This window comes from Enoplosus armatus, chromosome 4 (assembly GCF_043641665.1).
Source record: "Enoplosus armatus isolate fEnoArm2 chromosome 4, fEnoArm2.hap1, whole genome shotgun sequence".
Lineage (NCBI taxonomy): Eukaryota > Metazoa > Chordata > Actinopteri > Centrarchiformes > Enoplosidae > Enoplosus > Enoplosus armatus.
In genome coordinates this window covers 9,385,577-9,404,178 of record NC_092183.1, presented here as the reverse complement: position 1 = coordinate 9,404,178, position 18,602 = coordinate 9,385,577, and the positions used below count along the sequence as shown (strand labels likewise).

Sequence of the window (18,602 nt, the reverse complement as noted above, 5' to 3'; positions counted from 1 at the left end):
CTGATAGAGATGAGTGTGTTCTAGGAAACCTGTCAGAAGCTGTCAGAGACGTAGCCTTCAGTAACGAATAAATGTGTCAGTTCATTGCGCTGCCCTCCTTGCATACTTCTCAGAAACACTGATATATGAGCCAAACATGCAGAAGTTAAGACAGCACACTCAAGATTCACAGAACTGAGCACACTTCCTTGTAAATGAATTAGCTGTGGTTTTGCACACACAAAAAAACACCAATTAGCAGGCCTGACAGAGCAGAAAAAAGAAGAAGGGAAAATGGTAACATCTTTGTGTTTGTTAAGAGAAAACATGCAGCTTTTTTCCTATGATGATATCAGCCAAGTTCTGACAGTAAACTCTAAATTACAAGAAGGAAAACTTGTTAAGTCGTAAAATATATTCTAATATTCATCAACACCATCATCTTACTAAGTCAGGACAGTGTATGAGGCCAAGCAGAAGACCTTGTTTTGAGGACTGCATACCTGCGACACTGTAACATTTCAAATTTTAATCATATAAAAAACTATACTGCACACTCAGTTGTCAGGTTATTAGGTACACTTAGGTAAAATTAAAGCAGGCTAATGCAACAATCCTGCAACAGATCCACCCTTCATGAAGGTAATTGTGTAATTGTGTACAATAATATTAATTTTCCATGTGTCTGTGTGTCCGGATACTGCTCACAAAGAAACATATTTTCTCACCAAACCCTCCCAACATCTCCTCATGCAGATTGTTTTGGATATGTTTGTCCAGGATTTGAGATATTCACCACTGAGACTTCTGTCACTGCTCAAATACAACAGGGAGGGATGGTGTTTCATCTGCGGTGCTCACAGCACTCAAAAAAATGACATTTGAAACACTCAATGGTAATATTTCTTTCCAGAAATTATGTATCAGTTACTCAAGATGATCCACAGACCTGACAGACAGTTTTCATTGGAACTACTTTCTGTTGAAAACGTAAACTGTTTTTATTGGGGCTGCTCTCTAGCAAAGAAATGGTCCCAATGAAAACTACTGAGAGTGAGGTCTGTGAACTATCAGCTCATTGTATTTGGAAAGACAATTTTCTTTGGCAATTACATGTATTTTTTTATATGCTTTAAGCACCACAAACAACACTGCATTCACCCCCCCTTGTATTGGAGAGGTAACACACATGAACACGGCTCTATGAGCCTAAATCTAACTATATGTTCCTGCGTGAGATAATATTTTTGGGGCTTCCTCTCCCCCCTCTCAGTTCCTTTCACCTCTCTACTGTTGCTATCAAATAAAAATAAAGAAATGCCACCAAAAATACTTAATAGAGGTACATTTCTGTGGAGAAATGTCTGCTGATATGAATGACAAGATGTTACCAGGTCAATGTGATAAACAATGAGATTTTTGGCCCTAACTATTGCTCCACTGTGACTATTTTTCAATTTACATCTTGATCTTTGCTTATATATCATAATCTATAATTCATCCGTCCAAGATAAATTATTCGTGACCAGTATAACACACTTTACACTCTACCTAAAGAAAAGCTAATGAACGTGCAGCTGAAATATCACGGAAAAACTACCTGAGGAAGCAGATCAGCTTACTGAGAAACAGAAAATAGATTGTGTGATTGTGCGTGGTGGTGAGCATGAATGTATGCACACGTAAACATGGGCACCATGCATGTTGAGTTTCCAAGTATTAAACTGACTCACAAAGGCTGTAAGGTATTTTTTGCTTATATAACCATAATCTTACAAACATGTTTTAACACAATTTGTCCTTTCTGTCTGTGTTTCACTGTGCACGTTCTTGTATCACCATTAGAGTGTGCACAGTGTGTCTTTTATTAGTTTGGTAGCGTGAAACGTGGACATCAGAGGAGTGCTAGAACAAAGGTTTGCACAAAATCCGCTCAGCGGTGGATGGAAAATTGCTTGCATGTGTGTGTGTCTGCGTTAGTGTATCTAAGAGATTTCATGCGTGTGCAACTCATCCACATGTGTAAGACTTGGCATGTGTCAGTTATGGGTGTGTGTGTATGTGTGATGGTCAGTTAACTCTTACTTTCACCCTGACATTAATCATATTAATCATCACTGTGGAGATCTCACTACATCCTGTCCAATATCATATTTTTCAGGCCGACACAGAAATTGATATTCGATTACAAAATACAGGCAGATATTTCTTTAAATAAACAAACTAGTTTTAACAAAGACGTTTACTGAGGCAGCATATTTGAAAGTTGAAAAATAAACTGAACTAATAAAGATGACAGTAAAAGACATTTTGAACAGCAAACTTCTCTGGAAATTAAATCATCATGAATAATATCAAAGGGATCAAAAACACAGCCTGCACTGTGATTTCTATTTGTTAACATATTTGCCAATATTGATAGAGTTGAAACCATTAGTCGATTAACCGTTAAGTTGGTCGGCAGAAAACTAATATGCAACTAGTTGATTAATAATTTTTTTCTTCAACCAAAAATGGTCTAGTCCAGGGGTATTCAACTAAAGTTCGAAGAGGTCCAGTTAGAGAAAATGTCCTCAAGCAAAGGTCCGGAACATCATAATGTCTAACTTGCGTTGTGATTTAGTGTGACATAAATTGTAGTAGCCTCGTAGTTGTATCAACGTCTGCATGTGATCAACAACTGACTGCCAAATCAAATAAAGAAAGTACAATTCAAAAACATTCTGACAATATCTATTGTCGCTTAACATTGAACTCTACAGATATATAATACTGTAGATATGTATAATGCTCTTCTCTCATTAACTAAAAGAAGGGCTGCATTTCAAAATAAAATAGAGAAAATAAATAAAATAGCTTTAGACAAAAAAACAAAATAAAGTGTAGCAGCAGCTTGAGTTTCCCTTTTTCTTTGTTAACTGTTTCACATCTTGACTCAACAGTCTCTCTCCCCGTATCGTTCACTCGTCGTATCATCTGTCACTCGCCTCTCACCTCTCTCGTCTGTCTGTATTCAGAGTGTATTCAGGAATGCACAGATTTGATTGACTGAGTAGCGTCACGTGGGCCGGCGTAACTCGTATGCAATTGGTCTGTGAGTTTCTTGAGCCGCTAAACCAGTGCCGCAAAGACTAGAAAAGCTGCGCCGGTTAAAATAGGAGCGCCCCGTCAACATTTAAAATCCCTTAATAATTTATTGATTATAGGTCCGGGTCCGTATAGGACAGCGTCTGGGTCCGGACTCGAACCGCGGTCCGCCTGTTAGTGACCCATGGTCTAGTCTCTAGTTCCAGTTACTAAAAAAAAAGAAAATCAGCAAATGAATCGATAATCAAAAACAACAATTGGTTGTAGCCCTAGATATGCCAATAGTGGCTGATAATATCTGATAATATCGGTCTGGATGAATAAAGGCATAAAAATCTAAACCTGACACAGGGACATGCCCAGAAGTTGGGAAAGAAAAACGTTCTCTTGTCCTTCCTTTCCCTCCTGCCCCTGTGCCACACCATTGTCTCTGAATAAACCTTACTGTGCAGTTTTGCCCCTTATGACTACAGTTCCTGGTACCACTGAGCCAGAACCAGGTTTATATAGGGAAGGAGATCTAGCCATGATAACATTTTCCACATAAAGAGTCAAAGCCAAGTGGGACTTGCCAGGGCCAGAGCAAACTCTGAATGTTCAGAACACAGGATCAAAAGGCACGGTTTGCTTAGTGAGAAGCTACAACCCAATTGACAAATCATCTCCGCTGGCAACAGGATAAAAAAAAATGAGTCATTTCTTTTTTGGAGGGGAAACTGAGAGGCACAGATAATGAATAAATGTTAGCTGTGTTTGGCCCTGTAATGGAAACCAGGCTAAAAAGTTGCCCGGAGAGAATCAGGGGGGGCTTAGCAGGGCTGGAGATGTGACTCAGAATAAAGTGGAATTGAGTGGAAAAGCAAGGAGAGAAGAAGAGAGAGAAGAGCACAGAAGATATACAGAAACAAATACACAGGATTTCTGCAGGGTTCACCAGTTTAAGAATTTTTACTTTTTAATTTCACATAGAATGAAACTGAATGTCTTTTCCATGGTTATACTGGTCAAAGTATGAAGACACAATAAGGCCTTTTTAGATTAAGTACATTAGGGCTGCAACTAACCATTATTTTCGTTATCAATTAACCTGCTGATTAGCCTCTCAATTAATTGTTAAATTGTTTAGTCTACGAAATGTTTAAAAAATAGTGAAAAAATGAATTCACAATTTCTCAGAGGCAGCAGTGATGTATAACAAAGACAAACAGCAAAGTGCACATTTGAGAAGCTGGAACCAGAAAATATTTAGCATTGTTGCTTTTTTAAAATCAGTGTAGTTGCAGATACATTTTCTGTCAATCAACTAAATTGATTAATTGACAAATCATTGCCGCTCTGAAGCACATGAATTTACTGACATTTATACCACACCATAATATAATTAATCAATTAATATGACCTGGACACAGATAAGAGGAAGAAAATTGATGTGACACATAATGCATCACATTTCTGGTAGGCAGAGCATTGAAACGGAGTGAATCTTGCCAGAGAAAAGAAGAGTTATCTGAAGAATGATAATAACAGTGGCTATGTTTATATTCACATAACAATCTGTTGACAATAAGTAAAAGGAAACGATCATTATCATCGATAGCTTAATAATCCTGTTTCCGACTAATGGCTGAAAACCAAAGAAAGTTTCCCTTCAGCATTAAACCTCAAACCTGATCTTTATGTCATGATGCTACTCTGGTTTTACTCCTGTGGTTATCATTATGCAAATACTGAAATTTGAGTGTACTACAAGTGGTTCTTTTTACGGTAGCACCAACAGAAGAGCATATGCAAAGATGAATTCGCACAGAAACAGGAGCCACATAACGCAGAGGAAGTTTGTTTGTAGCCTTGCGACTTTTTGTAAATGAGAAACAATTTTAGAGCAGAGCCGACCTGAAGCATAAGCAAATGAAGACCCTGCAACGACCACAGCGCAATTGGCCAATTCTGAATATAAACTATGTTCATTTTTATGTCATCTAAATTTTTAATATTTATAATTTCTGCGTGGGGCCCCGGAAACTCTGGCTCTGAGATGGAGTGAAGCATATATACAAAATACACCCAGTCCTGCCTTCATGAAGACTATAATGTTCATGTTTTTGTTGTTGTATTACGTCACACTGAAGGTGTTGGAAGGTTGAAGGTTTGTCCACCCCATTTATATCAATAAAGGTAGGCCTAGTAACGGAAACATCTCTCTGTATAACACAATACAGATCAACAAAACCACAAACTACATCCACTAAAATGACCACACAGTTGAATCAACACATCTCTAAAACAGGTTCAACCTTCATGAAGGTTATAATTTATTGTAGGGATGTTGTATTAGACTGCATTAGCTCATACCTAATAGACTGCCAACTGAGTGTAGAGGCCATTTTGTTTATCTAAGGAGAGTCTTACTGTGGAAAAACCTTAAGCAAGCACTGTCAAGCAGGGTGCACTGAAAAATATGGTCATTAGCATTCAGTCATTTAAGCTCCTATGGGCACCATGATTTTGCAGAAATTTGTATAAAATGATATCTGCGAATATTTCCAGTTAATGTAATGGTACAGCCATAAAAAAACATGGCATCTTTCATCCATCCATCTTCTCCTCATCTACTTGCAGAGGCAGCAAGCTATGCAAGGTAGCCCTGATTGCTTCTTCCCGGCCACGTCCTGCAACTCTTCCTGGGGGATCCCGAGGCTTTCCCCAGGACAAGTGGGATGTGTTTTTCTTCCAGGATATGGATCTGCCCCAGGGTCTCCTACAAGCTGGACTTGCATGTGTTATCCCCACAGGGAGGCATCCAAATCAGATGCCTGAAACACCTCAACTGGCATTGTAAGCAAAGGGCAGCAATTTCACTCTGAGCTCTTTCCACGCTGCAAAGAAAACTAATTTCTGCAATATAAACATATATAAACAATATAAACTGTTGTATGTATCTGCTTATCAACTTCCTTTTCCATCTGACTCTTACTCATGAGCAAGACCCAAGACATTTAAACATGCTCACTTGGGACTGCAATTAACTCCCAACAAAAGAGGAGTATCATGGGTTCAGACTGCGAGGTGTTGAATCCCATCCAACCATGCCATTTTGTTTATCTAAGGAGAGTCTTACAGTGGAAAAACCTTAAGCAAGCACTGTCAAGCAGAGTGCATTGAAAAATATGGCCATTAATAAAGAGCCACATGGTGTGTGCTACAGCTCTTTACATGACTACAAACACCCTTTGATTTGCAAATAAAAAGGAGTACTTCGCAAATTTTATCTTACTGCAATTATGCTTACTCAAACCATGACATAATGGTGCTTCGTAATTTAATGGTGTTTGCACGTGTGTGTGCGTGTGTAAGTGTGTATGGGCGCTGATGAATAAGAAGAACGGAGGCCAAGAGAAAGCTGTTGGGTGAGGGTGTTGCACAGCTTTGCTTTGGGGGCTTTCCACATGCAACTCAGCAAGGTCATGTGCATTGGCACTGTGGTTGTAGGTTATACACACACACGATAGAGTCCAACAAAGAGGTTATGACAGGGGAAAAGAGAGCACAAATTTGAGATGCAGGGACAATAAAATAAAACCATGTATTGATCTACAAATGTAGAGTATTCGTCAATGCAGGCAGAGACGCACACAAAGGCAGCATGACAACAACTTCTGCAGAAAAACAGAACTAGAAAGAGACAGAGCGAGAGATCTGACAAACATCTTGACCACATGACTCTAACCACTCTACTTCCTTCAAATGTTTCTATAGATTTTTGTCACACTGAAACACACACAAGCACATACACATGCAAACAAACAAAAAAAACAACATTACACTCCTCCCACACTCAGGCATTTTCAACACTGTTAGAGAAGTTTTCCACACTGTATGAGAAGATGTTTTTCTGTCCCCAAACAAATAAAAACAAAAGCAACAAGTGATGTGAAAAGCTGCCTGCTGTTGTAAACTGTATCCTCTGTGAGCTTTGTTGTTCACCACGTCTTAGCTTAGCTTCCTCTGCTTTTCAGTCAATTTTATTTTTGACATTAGCAGGCATTTAAGCCCCTACGAGCACCATGATTTTGCAGAAATTTGTATAAAATGATATCCGTGAATATTTACAGTTAATGTAATGGCCATAAAAAAACATGGCATCTTTCATCCATCCATCTTATCCTCATCTACTTGCAGAGGCAGCAAGCTATGCAAGGTAGCCCTTCTTCCCGGTCACCTCCTGCAGCTCTTCCTGGGGGATCCTGAGGCCCAGCTACAAACCTCTCCAGTTCACACTGAATGCCATAGTCCACTTAAGCCAGTAATACTGACATCATCTGCAAAAAGCAAATTCACTGTATACTCTCCCCTTCTCAACTACGTCTTAAGATTATGTCTATTACAATCTGTATAACTGAAACTGAATTTGTGACAAGCCAAACCTTGGCAGAGCCGAAGGCCTACAAAGAACACATTTGACTAATTGCTGAGAATAGAGACACAGCTCTCATTCCACGTATTCAAGGAGGGTCACCAACCTAAGCAACCCCACAAATCATATGTAGACTGAATGGTGAAACACCCATGATCCCATCCAGTATCCTTGCAAGGAGGAAGAGAAGGCCATTGTTCCACAACAAGAACGATATCAGCCAAGCTCCTCCTGAAATCTGAGGTTTGACCACAAGCCGGAGCCTCCTCTCAAGCATCCTGGCTGGAAACAGCTGTCCTTGAAAGGCTCAACAGTGTCGTACCCTGATAATTCTTTCTCTAAAAATGGGAACCACTTCCGCAAGTCCAAGGGCACTGCCTCCAAACCCCACACAAAGTTGAAGAGGCTTGGCAATGAAGACAATATCTAGACCTTTCAGCTTGTCCAACCCTAGTGCCAAACCACTATGGAGATTTATGACTGGCTTGGTGACCTCAAAGAGATGGTCAATGATGGTCTTCTCCTCATAGGGCATATCTGTCAAGTTCACTTCAGTTCCTCAAAATGTTCCTATACCCCCAATCAAGGTCAGCAGTTCTCTCCTGCTGAGAACAGCGTCCTGGTTCACATAAACACAGTCACCGAGATGGATCTGGTCTATAAACTTGCAGATTCTGCCCACAACATGAGCTTTTCAATCACAAATCTGTACATAAATCATATAATATTACATCATAACAACAACAATCAAGACTATAAGAAGAAAAAAAGTGTCTTTGTCTACCCATACCCATAACAGTTGAAGAAAAAGAATATTATCTAGTGATCTACTGTATGTAGTCCACAACATCTGAGAGGTTGTCGTTCTTTGAAGCCTCTGGTTATATTTACACCAAGTGCTTTCCTTGGAAATTTGTGGGTTTTAGCTTGGTAGGATCTCTCTATGACTCACTTTATTCCTGACAAGAGTCATTACTGCTGACCTTGGCTAAACACTGGTTTTCGACTCTAGTCTTGATCCCTCAAGCCCACTTTCATGCAAGTGTGGTGTGTGAGAACTTTTAATTAAGAAGCAAAATGCTAAATTATATACAAAAAAAGACTAAATGTAGGCTGAAACTCTATGGACAGTGGCCAGTGTCCAATCCACCACCAACAAAAAGCTTAATCATCTATGAAGAGTTCAGACTGAGACCAAAATGGGAAAGGCTACAAAAAAGAAGGCAATTTATTTTGTACTTATAACATTATTAAAATCAACCTGCACCTTCTCCTTAAACATATTTTTCTGTGTGATTTTGACAGATTATATTAAAGAAAATACAATGCCTTTGCTTGTTTCTGCTAAGATTTTGGTGTTTTTATCTGTTTGACATCATTGTTAGATGAAAATGAATATCTTTGGGTTTTGGACCATTGGCTGAACAAAACAAGCAATATGAAGATGGCACCTTGGGTTCTCGAAAAATGTGAAGAGTTGTTTAAGACACTTAATTGACAAAATAATCAAAGTAACTAGTTAGTTGCTGCCCTAATCTGTGCATAACCAACCCCCCAAATGAACTCCATAGTGGTGCTCAACATGGCTCTTGGGAATCTTGTGCAACCTTGCAGAATTCAGGTTTCGTCAAGCGTCAAATTCAACAGGTCCACAGTGGGCTACCATATCATTTCAAACCAACAACATTATGCCAACCAACCAGAGATATTGTTTCCAGAGAAATTTTCAAACTCAGAGCCAACTGGATGGTTGCCGGAGGATTTACAGAGGTTTTGTTATCCTGATTTTTCTACAAAACTTCCCTCAGATCTCTGTGGGCTGCACAAGATAAAGATCTAGTGACGCAAAATTAGAAGGAGGTGGGGAACAAGTTCAGGCAGACCAGCAGAGAGAAACTAATGAACCAAAGAAGACAAACAGAACATCTACTCTCATGCTTTACGATTTATCAAAATTTTACATCTGTCTGGTTAGAACAAATCGATTTGTAACATGATACTCACAGCATATATACATGTGGTGAACACACATACACAAGCATGCATGTGCACCCACGCACATATCAATATCCATTACATGACTCAGTCAGTCACTTCAAGGCATCATTTCTAGGTTTCATGAAACTAAATCCCTGGAAAGAGGAAAATATTTTACTTTGTGGGTGAGATACAAGAGTGTTATGATGCAAACTGAAACTAAAGTCTCTCTCTGAAGAGATAATCTCTGCTCTAAATACTGGTGTGAGCAGAGGCCAACTGGCCATCTGGAAGCTCTGCACAATTCCACAATCGTTCCTTCCAGCAAGTCTACCGGCAGTCCACTTGGACATGGCCAAATACACATTGTTACAGACCAAAATATATTTGAGTGAGAGCAAAACAAAGCAGCAAACTGGAAGCAGCAGTTGTCACTTTTATTAGGGTTGCAACTAAAGACTATTTTCATTATCGATTAATCTGATGATTATTTTCCACAATCAATTGTTAGGTTTTAAGTGTAAGACAATAATGAAAAATCACAATTTCTCACAATTTCCTAAAGGCCAGCATAACATCTTAAAATGTCTTGTTTTGTTCGACCAACACCCAGATTCAGTTTACGATCACATAAGATAAAGAAAAGCAGCAGATTTGCTTTGGTTTTGAGAATCTTGGTTGGTTGGTTTAAATTTTGCAGTAAAAGAGTTTCTACAAGCCACTCAAACTTAAGTCCTTTAAATTGATTCGCATGGTGAATGTTTTATGACTGTTTAGTTGATAGAGGCCCTAGGGTTGCCATAAATTACACAATATGCATATTGGAAATATAGCATAATCAAAATAAAATCAAACACTTAAAAACTTGCCAATGGACCTGCAGACACCTTGATCTCGTCTCTCTTTGCTGGCTTGTCTACCTAAGTTTCAGTCTGTCTTTCTCAAGTCTCATGCTGTTGTGTTTCCTGTGTCTCTCTTGGTTGGTTTCATTCTGTTTCTGGTTCAGCTGACTGGGGCCCATGTGTTCAGAGCTTTAGTTGTGGTATGCAACGAGAGCCAAATTAACGCTGCATGTTGCCATATGAGAGACCGAAGTACAACAAGTAACACAGAACAGATGGACACCAGAGTCTGGTTGTTGGAAAAGTATTTTCCACTGATGTTGCAAACTCCTCTCTTACTGTCAGTGAGAGAGAGAAAAAAACATGCACTGAAAGAAAAATACAGCTTAGATAGAAGAGAAGAGATAGAGAGAAGAACGTCTAAAAATAAATGCAAATACAAGAATGCATAAGTACATATATTTAAACGCATTTTGACTTCTCTGTAGGTTTAATGAGGCATAACTCCACATTTGGCTTTCTAAGAAGGCCTATTACTGGAAATTCTTAGATTTTCTTTTTACTGGAGGCTCAAGATAAGGTATCACATGACCCTGATGAGACGGAAAGGCGAAGACAAAGCTTTTACCATCTATGCCAACATACATAAAAATATGTGTGAGAATGCACAGAGAGAGAGAGAGAGAGAGACAGAGCACAAACACATACAGACAGAGAAGGACAAACTCCAAGAGCAACATGATACATAGTGTAGGCACACGTACACACAGGCATGAAATGAAACCATGTGGGAAAGATTAAGGCTTGGAACAAACACATGCAAAAACACAAACACACACACACACACACACACACACACACACACACACACAGCTGGGATGAGATGAGAGGGGTGTGATTAAGATGAAGTCTACAGGAGGTCTGAGGAAACATATCCGCCATCAGACTGCAGCAGTCTGTGGGAACCGACTCTGGAAGACAGAATACCGCGATTTTCCTGGCAAGACGCTAACCTTGTCTGTAACCTTGACTACCATACGTCAGATGAAAGGAAAAGTAAAAACAACTACCTGGGGTGAGAGAGAGTCAAAGCTGAGGAAGGTTACGAGATAACTCTTGAGGAAAACTGCACATCACGATACTGGAAAGTAAGCGATGTACCAGCACCAATGTCACGCTTTTTGGGGCATGGACTAAATAATCTAAGATAACATAACATCATGACAGGAATGTTACAGTGTCAGCTTGTCCTCATCCAGATACTTAAGGACAAAGTTAAAGACGGAGAGACAAGATAGAGAATTTAAGGTTCAAGTCTCAGACAACACAGAGGACATCATGGAAGACTTCTGCTCGTTTCAGCTGACATGACAGGATTCACTTCTGTAATAAAACAAGTGTTGGCTTGGCTATTTTGTCATTCCATCCGCAAAACAGAAAAACAAAATACAGACCTAAAGCCTGCTCTTATAACTGCCAGTTTAAAAAGCATGCATGAACAACAATAAGTCATTATTAATTTTCCCAGATATACAAATGATGATCACATGCACGAATGCAACAAGTAGATTGTCATGGGGAATAATTACAGCATAATTCTTCATCCAATTAGTAACAAACTCAATTAGAATGACTTTAATATATTCAATTAACTTTTTTTGGTGCTAAATATATTTTTTATTGAAAAACATATGTTTGAATTGTGCAATGAATGATCCAGTCTCACTATAAACATCACTAAGTTTACTATTTCATAACTTCAAACTTGGGCCCTTACAGGAGTCTGAACAGTATTCATATTTTCACAGCTAATATGGAAGCATGAAAGAGATCGTATACTCCAAACGAAAGCTCATACAAAGTTTGATTTTGATTTTGAATAACAGCCTGTTTTCAGCCCCCCCAGGCTATCTGAATTAAGCAAGATAAAGCTGCGTTTAGATCGACATTAGCGCTGCATCAAAAGCCTGGCTCTACTTCTGCCCTGACAGGGCCCTGTGCCTTGACTGGAGCTTTCTCACGCGAATACATTATCACATTCTATGCAGCTTCCTCCTTTGTGCTAAGTCAGCTCACTGATATTACTGCTGTTTCTCACACAGAAAGACCTAAATAAAAATACATATGAACGCTACCCATAGATTATCATTTTGTGTGCAGTGTACAGGCATGCATGCTCACACACCTACACAGAAAGAGGCCACAGATGTGTGAAACCCCAATATACATCCACAAAGAAGAAACTGTACCAACATGATATATAACACAGCAACCCAAACATAACACAAGTTTGTGTGTTTAAATGACTTCTTTTAGGGCGTGAACACGTACGTGTATGTTAAAATGTGTGCATGCAAGTCCACAGCTCTCCTTCCTTTTAAGGCCATTCTCAGGGCTTTAACTCTCTGCCCTGCCAAGATTACACACACACACACACACACACACACACACACACACAGAGAAAAAGAGAGGGGGAGCACTCAGAGCAGCAATGCAGTTGGCTAACTAAAGCAGCATTGCTATCAGCCAGGAAAATCCTGCCAATGCCTTCCTATTCTGATATGTATGCATGTACACACACACACACAGCTCTGGCTCTATCATCAACTGAATTACCTCACGCACATGGTTAGAGCTGCAGCTGGCTGAAGAGTTGAGGGCTGCTAAATATAAAACACTACAAGCACACATACACACACAGACACACACATGCATGCAACGTCTTTTTCACTGACCTCTGTTTGTGCCAGAATACACACTTGCACACACCCTGAAGAGACTGAACTCTGCTTCCAGTGACCTTATAGATGGCGGCGGCTAGGACAGCAGTCAACTTAGCTGCTCTGATTACTGGTTTGGGGATCTTGGGGGACTGGGTGTGCAAGCACATGCAGCCTTGCAGCTGGCCCCATCTGGAAGTATTGCAGGGTTTTATGCCATGAGGTCTCATGTGGAGAGCCAAGCATACATATTAGGGGGGAAAAAAAGACATCCTGCTGTGCTGTGATGAGCTGTCAAGCAAGGTCAGGGGAAGGCAAGCTGATCCTTCTTGTTCCAAACTTAAATATATAAGTTACTCAAACAAATATATTTTAAAATATATTTTCTGACGGTTGATTTCAAGTAGTAATCATGAAGTAATGAGTAGAAAAGTTGTGACTGGCTGAAGAAAACCCTAAACAAACAGGAAATTGTGTAGGAGGCATATCGACTCACCAAAGAGTAAAAGAAGACATGAATATTGCAGATTCTTTGAGGTAGTTGAGCATAAAAATGCCTCACTGGGAAAATGCTATGCTACATTAATGCATGAAGATTGCTGTATTATAAAGAAATGTGTGACAGCAATCAGTGAGGCGCAGACAGAATAAATCTATCTTTACTAATATGAACAGTTACTCTTATTTCCTCAAGCTTCTCTAACTAGGCTAAAGGGCAACCAACATGACAATCTCTTACCACATCTTAAAATGTTATCAGCATGAAACAAATTATGGAGTTTTAACAGTGACACTGCTACTACTCAGCACGCAAGGCAAGAACAGACGTGATGCTCTGATTAGTTTTCATTAGCCTAAGCTGTGACCAGACTACGACTATGTCTATGGCTTTTTCAGCCTTGTTACAACCACAGCCTGCTCCACATCGCATCACACTGTAGCTGCAGTTAAAAAAACAAATCAATCAGTGGAGGCAAAGTTGTGATGAAAACAACCAATACAACACGCAGTTTTCAGAGACAAAGCTAAATGTCATCACAACTTTGGTCTTGTTTTGTCATGTGGCAAAACTGTACACCAAAAGGAGCCTCTTAGATGCGGCAAAATACAATTTATGAAAACAAAATAAACAGAGAAAGGAGATTTGAAAAGGGAGGGGGGAAAACCCCTGTGACTAAAACAGCTGGAAACAGGAAATTACTTTGTGCCTGTGTGTTCAGTATCTACATGCATTTGTGACAAACTGACATTAACCAACTCTTTAAAGGCTTCTGTGGGTTTCCATCTTATTGATGAACACAAACAGATCTACACAATGATGTATCTTGCACAAAGTGAGGAACCGGCAGCTGTTAAATGTTTCAGTGCTGTGCAGAGTTCTGAGAAGAAGCTCAACAAACATTTGCAAGAACTGCAGACACACTCCTGTGAGACACACAGGACAACATCCTATGAAAGCAGGCATCTGTTGTAACAAGAACAACAGTAACAGAGAAAAGTGTCAGCCATTGATTATAAGCTGCCATATTGTAGAATCTGTTTGTTGCAGCTAAAATAAATGTCAATAATAACATAAAAAGCATTAAATGTTGTATACATACTGTATACATTTTAGGTTTTACAAGTAAAACAGTACTGAATCACAAATCCATAAATTAAAATGAGATTATGTGGCTCTACATAAGGACTAGATTTGACTGTTTGACTGTACTTAAATACAGGGAAACTTTAAATACTGCTGCCAGTCTTGGGCAAAGAAATCACCACATACAGGCTGACACTGAAATCCCTATTATACCTCTGGACGCACCTTAAAGGAAAAGTTCAACATTTTGAGAAATGCACTTCACAACACTTCGCTTTCTAGCTGAGAGTTAGATGAGAAGATCTCATGTGTGTGCATTAGCTGTGGAGCTAGAGTTAGGATACGATTAGCTTAGCTTAGCATAGCATAAAGACTGGAAGTGGAGAGAAACTGCTAGCAGCTAGACTCTGTCCAAAGTTTAAAAACATCTGCCTATCAGCACCTCTAAAGCTCACTAATTGACCCCAAAACCACACATTTTGGTTCAAATGTGTGGTTTTGGAGGCACGTTATGTTGTTGTAATATTTCTTTGTAAAATAATCCCAGCATGGGTCTGCCAGCATGGTAAATATGGTTCCAATTCATTTGAGAATATTTACATGTATGAAATATAATATATCAGCCGTCATTGAACTGGGTGTGCCAGCTCTAACTTCCTCTGTCCTTCCCGGGTAACCAATGTGCTGGCCTTTTCAGACACCATTTAAAAAGTTATCATATTTCTTTTGCAGTGGCAATAAAGACTAGATGACACTATGGAGATCATGTGCAATGAACGTGTGGACTGTTCTGTATATTTTAGTGTGTGAAAAAAAAATTATATATATGATTACATCCACAATGTGTACATATAGCTAATAATTGCTTGGTTTATATAGTATGTGTGTGTATAAATGTAAGCATGAGCAAATGTTTCTACCTTTGGAGGATCATAGAGCTCCAACTGGTACCTCTCCCCTCCTCCTCTTCCTCCCCCTCCACCTTGAGCGTCCCTGTTCCTCCTGACCAGCAGGCGGCAGCGTTGCCAGCGTGGCTGAGAGTCTGAGATAGTGTCATCCACCAGCAAGTACCTCATTTGGCCCTCTTTACAGCAGCCACTCACCTCTGACCTCCTCTGCCTTGTAAATGACCAACGTAAATGATCCAGGAAGTGAGACATACGTGAAGAGGCTGGGGGCATGGCTTCAGAGTTCAGACAGGAGGAAGAGTGGGAGGATGAGGACGAGGATGACACTTCATCATTTGTGGAGGAAATCCTGCCCACTCTGTCATCATTATTTGGGGGATTGTTGTTGGTGGTGGTGGGGTTGGTGTTGGGGTTCCTAGGAGACAGGTCCTGGGATGAAGGTGGGGAGGGGAGGGGTCGTTTCTTGAAAAGCCGTTTTACGGTCTGCTGGATTTGACTGAAAGAAAAATGTGTGACGTCAGCGTGTCCAGGGTTGGAGGTTGAGGAGTCCGAAGAGTACCGTTCAGATACCTGACGACGGTCAGTGCCAGAGATCTCCTCGTTGCTACGGCTACGAATCAGCAGTGACCCGCTGCCGACACTACGAGTGGACCCTCTGAGCACCGCTGGGTTTCCTGATAAGGAGTTTCCTGCAGCACATCGCAGCGGCTGCTCCTGTTCCCGACTCACCACTACCGGCTCCACTTTTGGTGCCACCACGGAAAACAGAGCAGCTCCTCCACTTGGCCGGCCCGCCTCCCGATAGTCCTGCACCCCCGACAAAGATGTGATCCGCAATCGACCAATCACAGCCTGTGATGGAAGGGGAGGGGCCACTGCAGTGGTGGAGGCAGCACTACCGGTAGCGGTAAAGCCGGTGTTCTGGCTGAGGGGAGTGCCATCTTTGTCGACCTCGTGGCAGAAGTGCTGCTGGAAGAGGTCGGTGAACTGCTTGGAAAAGGTCTCTGGTGGGAGCACGTCATGTTGTGGCCGCTCTCTGGCGAAGCTCCGGTAGTGTCCGGCCAGCTGCCGGGCTGTGGCAATGGCGTGCAGCTCGCAGAATTCCCTCCAGCCTCTTGGGGGCGCTGCCACGCCTGGGCCTCCTCCTGCAGTTGTGGTGGTGTTGGTTGGATGTATAGTGTTACCATTCATTGCAGTAACCAGACCGGCTGAGAATCACTGCTGCGAGACAAAGAAGGTTGAAAGGAGAAAGAAATAGAAAGAGGAAAAGAGAAATGGATGGGTGGAGAGGAGGTGGGGGGTAAAAGGGTCAAATTGGAAACAAGAGTGGACAATTTAGAAAAGAAAGAAAAAAGATGATTGAGAGACAAACAAAGGAGAGATATGGAAATGCAATTAGAGGCAAATCAAGATAATTGTGTGGAGTGTTGTGCAAGAACTAGAGGACTAAAGATGGAACTGGCAAAACAGTCAGAGCATTTCTTTGAACTACTTGAAAGTTTGAAACAGTTCAAACATTGAGAAAGGACAGCCAAATGTCTGATTTTATCTGTACTCAATCTTAAACAGCTCAAATTGGATTACATGGGCCTGCAAAGAATCTCTGGCAATCAACCAGTCATAGAGTATCTTAATAGATAAGGACGGCCACAGTTCACTCAAAGGACAATGGGTAACCATTCAATTTGGGGAAAAACAGTCAATTAAATCAAGAACAAAAACACAGTAAGTGCATGTATCTAAAGGAAAACGTTAGGACATATTATTCTACTGTCGAGGTGAATAAAGTGAAGAGAGAAAATGAGGAGAGTGGATTGGAGTGGAGTCAATAAAGATGACTAAATCAGTTCCAAATTTCACTGAAATGGATAACAGAGGCTGAAGTATTAGAAATGAATGAAAACAGTAATAAGTCATACAGACAGACGCTGATTGAGGCCCTGACTGAGGAAGTACGGTTAGAAAATTTCTCAATCAACCACACTGCCTGCTTGGCCATCTGTGTTTGTGTGTTTACATGTGACCTGTTTCAATGTTCCTTCTGCTTTTTTTTTTTTCTTTCCAAGACGAAGCCTTCATTATGTCGAGACCATTACATGGACTGTGATTGCTCGACTCTACATCCCAATTTCAATTTGTCTTTTTCTCTCTCCCAAAAGATCAAGAACTTTGAACCTCTGCTGCTCCCCTAAATTTCTGACTAGTGAAGGGAACAACTGCTTACAAATGTTTTTTGAGGATAATTCAGAATTTGTCGCTGTTAAATTGGCAGTTTGGTCTTACTGCATGCTGTTAATCCTTTGGTGAGTTGGTCTGCCAAGAGTTCATTCATTTTTCTGGCTACAAAGTTTTCTTTTTTTTCCAGTATTTCTTTGGCCACTTTTGCCCTGTTTTTGACAGCAGACTGTAAAGATGTGACAGGAAATGAAGGGAGAGAGAGAAGGGATGACATGCAACAAAGTTCCCGGCCTCCTGGACTCAAAACATGGAAGCTGCAATTATATAGTGAGCGTCTTAAACCTCTTGGCTGCCAGGATACCCCTCTATTTTTCTAGGTTTTTTGGGGAGAATTTCCTTGCATACATCGAGATTGAGGTCCAACAATTTCCCCCTATTTTCCTCCTTGGTCACATAAATACATCATCGACTTTGCCGCCATCGTTCTTTGCAGAAAGACCAGTCCTGTTCTTCTACAGTGCATGAACTCTTGCCTATCCACCATGGTTAAAGTAATAATCTCAAAAATGTTCACGGTCACTATCTATTGCCGAATGAGGTAACACAATGGTGATTGAGCCTATGGCCCTTGCATTGGCATTATAAACTGGGCGTATGTGTCAACATTCTCAGAAAAAAAGCTGTATTAAGTTATTGTTAATGCAAACCGAACACTTCCTACTGCTGCAGCTTCACATTAAAAGCATTTAACTGGTGAAACACGTGTCGATTTATATTATGACGTAGTCACAGAATATGCGATGTGTTTGTCGGTGAGATTAACGGTCAATGTCGAGATTTTCTGACAACAGTTTGAAATATTGCAGGGAGTAATGGAACAAGACGGAGCGGCCACAGTGAGCTGTTGGATGA

The 18,602-nt window shown here is 40.5% G+C and overlaps 1 protein-coding gene across 1 annotated transcript in view; it reads right to left on the bottom strand.

The window, feature by feature from the left end:
• The window catches only part of sh2b3 (SH2B adaptor protein 3), a 48,712-nt gene that overhangs the window by 16,965 nt on the left and 13,145 nt on the right, over positions 1 to 18,602 (bottom strand). The window contains exon 2 of the mRNA XM_070904863.1: positions 15,525 to 16,730. Within this exon, the coding sequence (XP_070760964.1) occupies positions 15,525 to 16,703 (1,179 nt within the window). The 5' untranslated portion in view covers positions 16,704 to 16,730. The remainder of the gene's footprint in view (positions 1 to 15,524; positions 16,731 to 18,602) is intronic.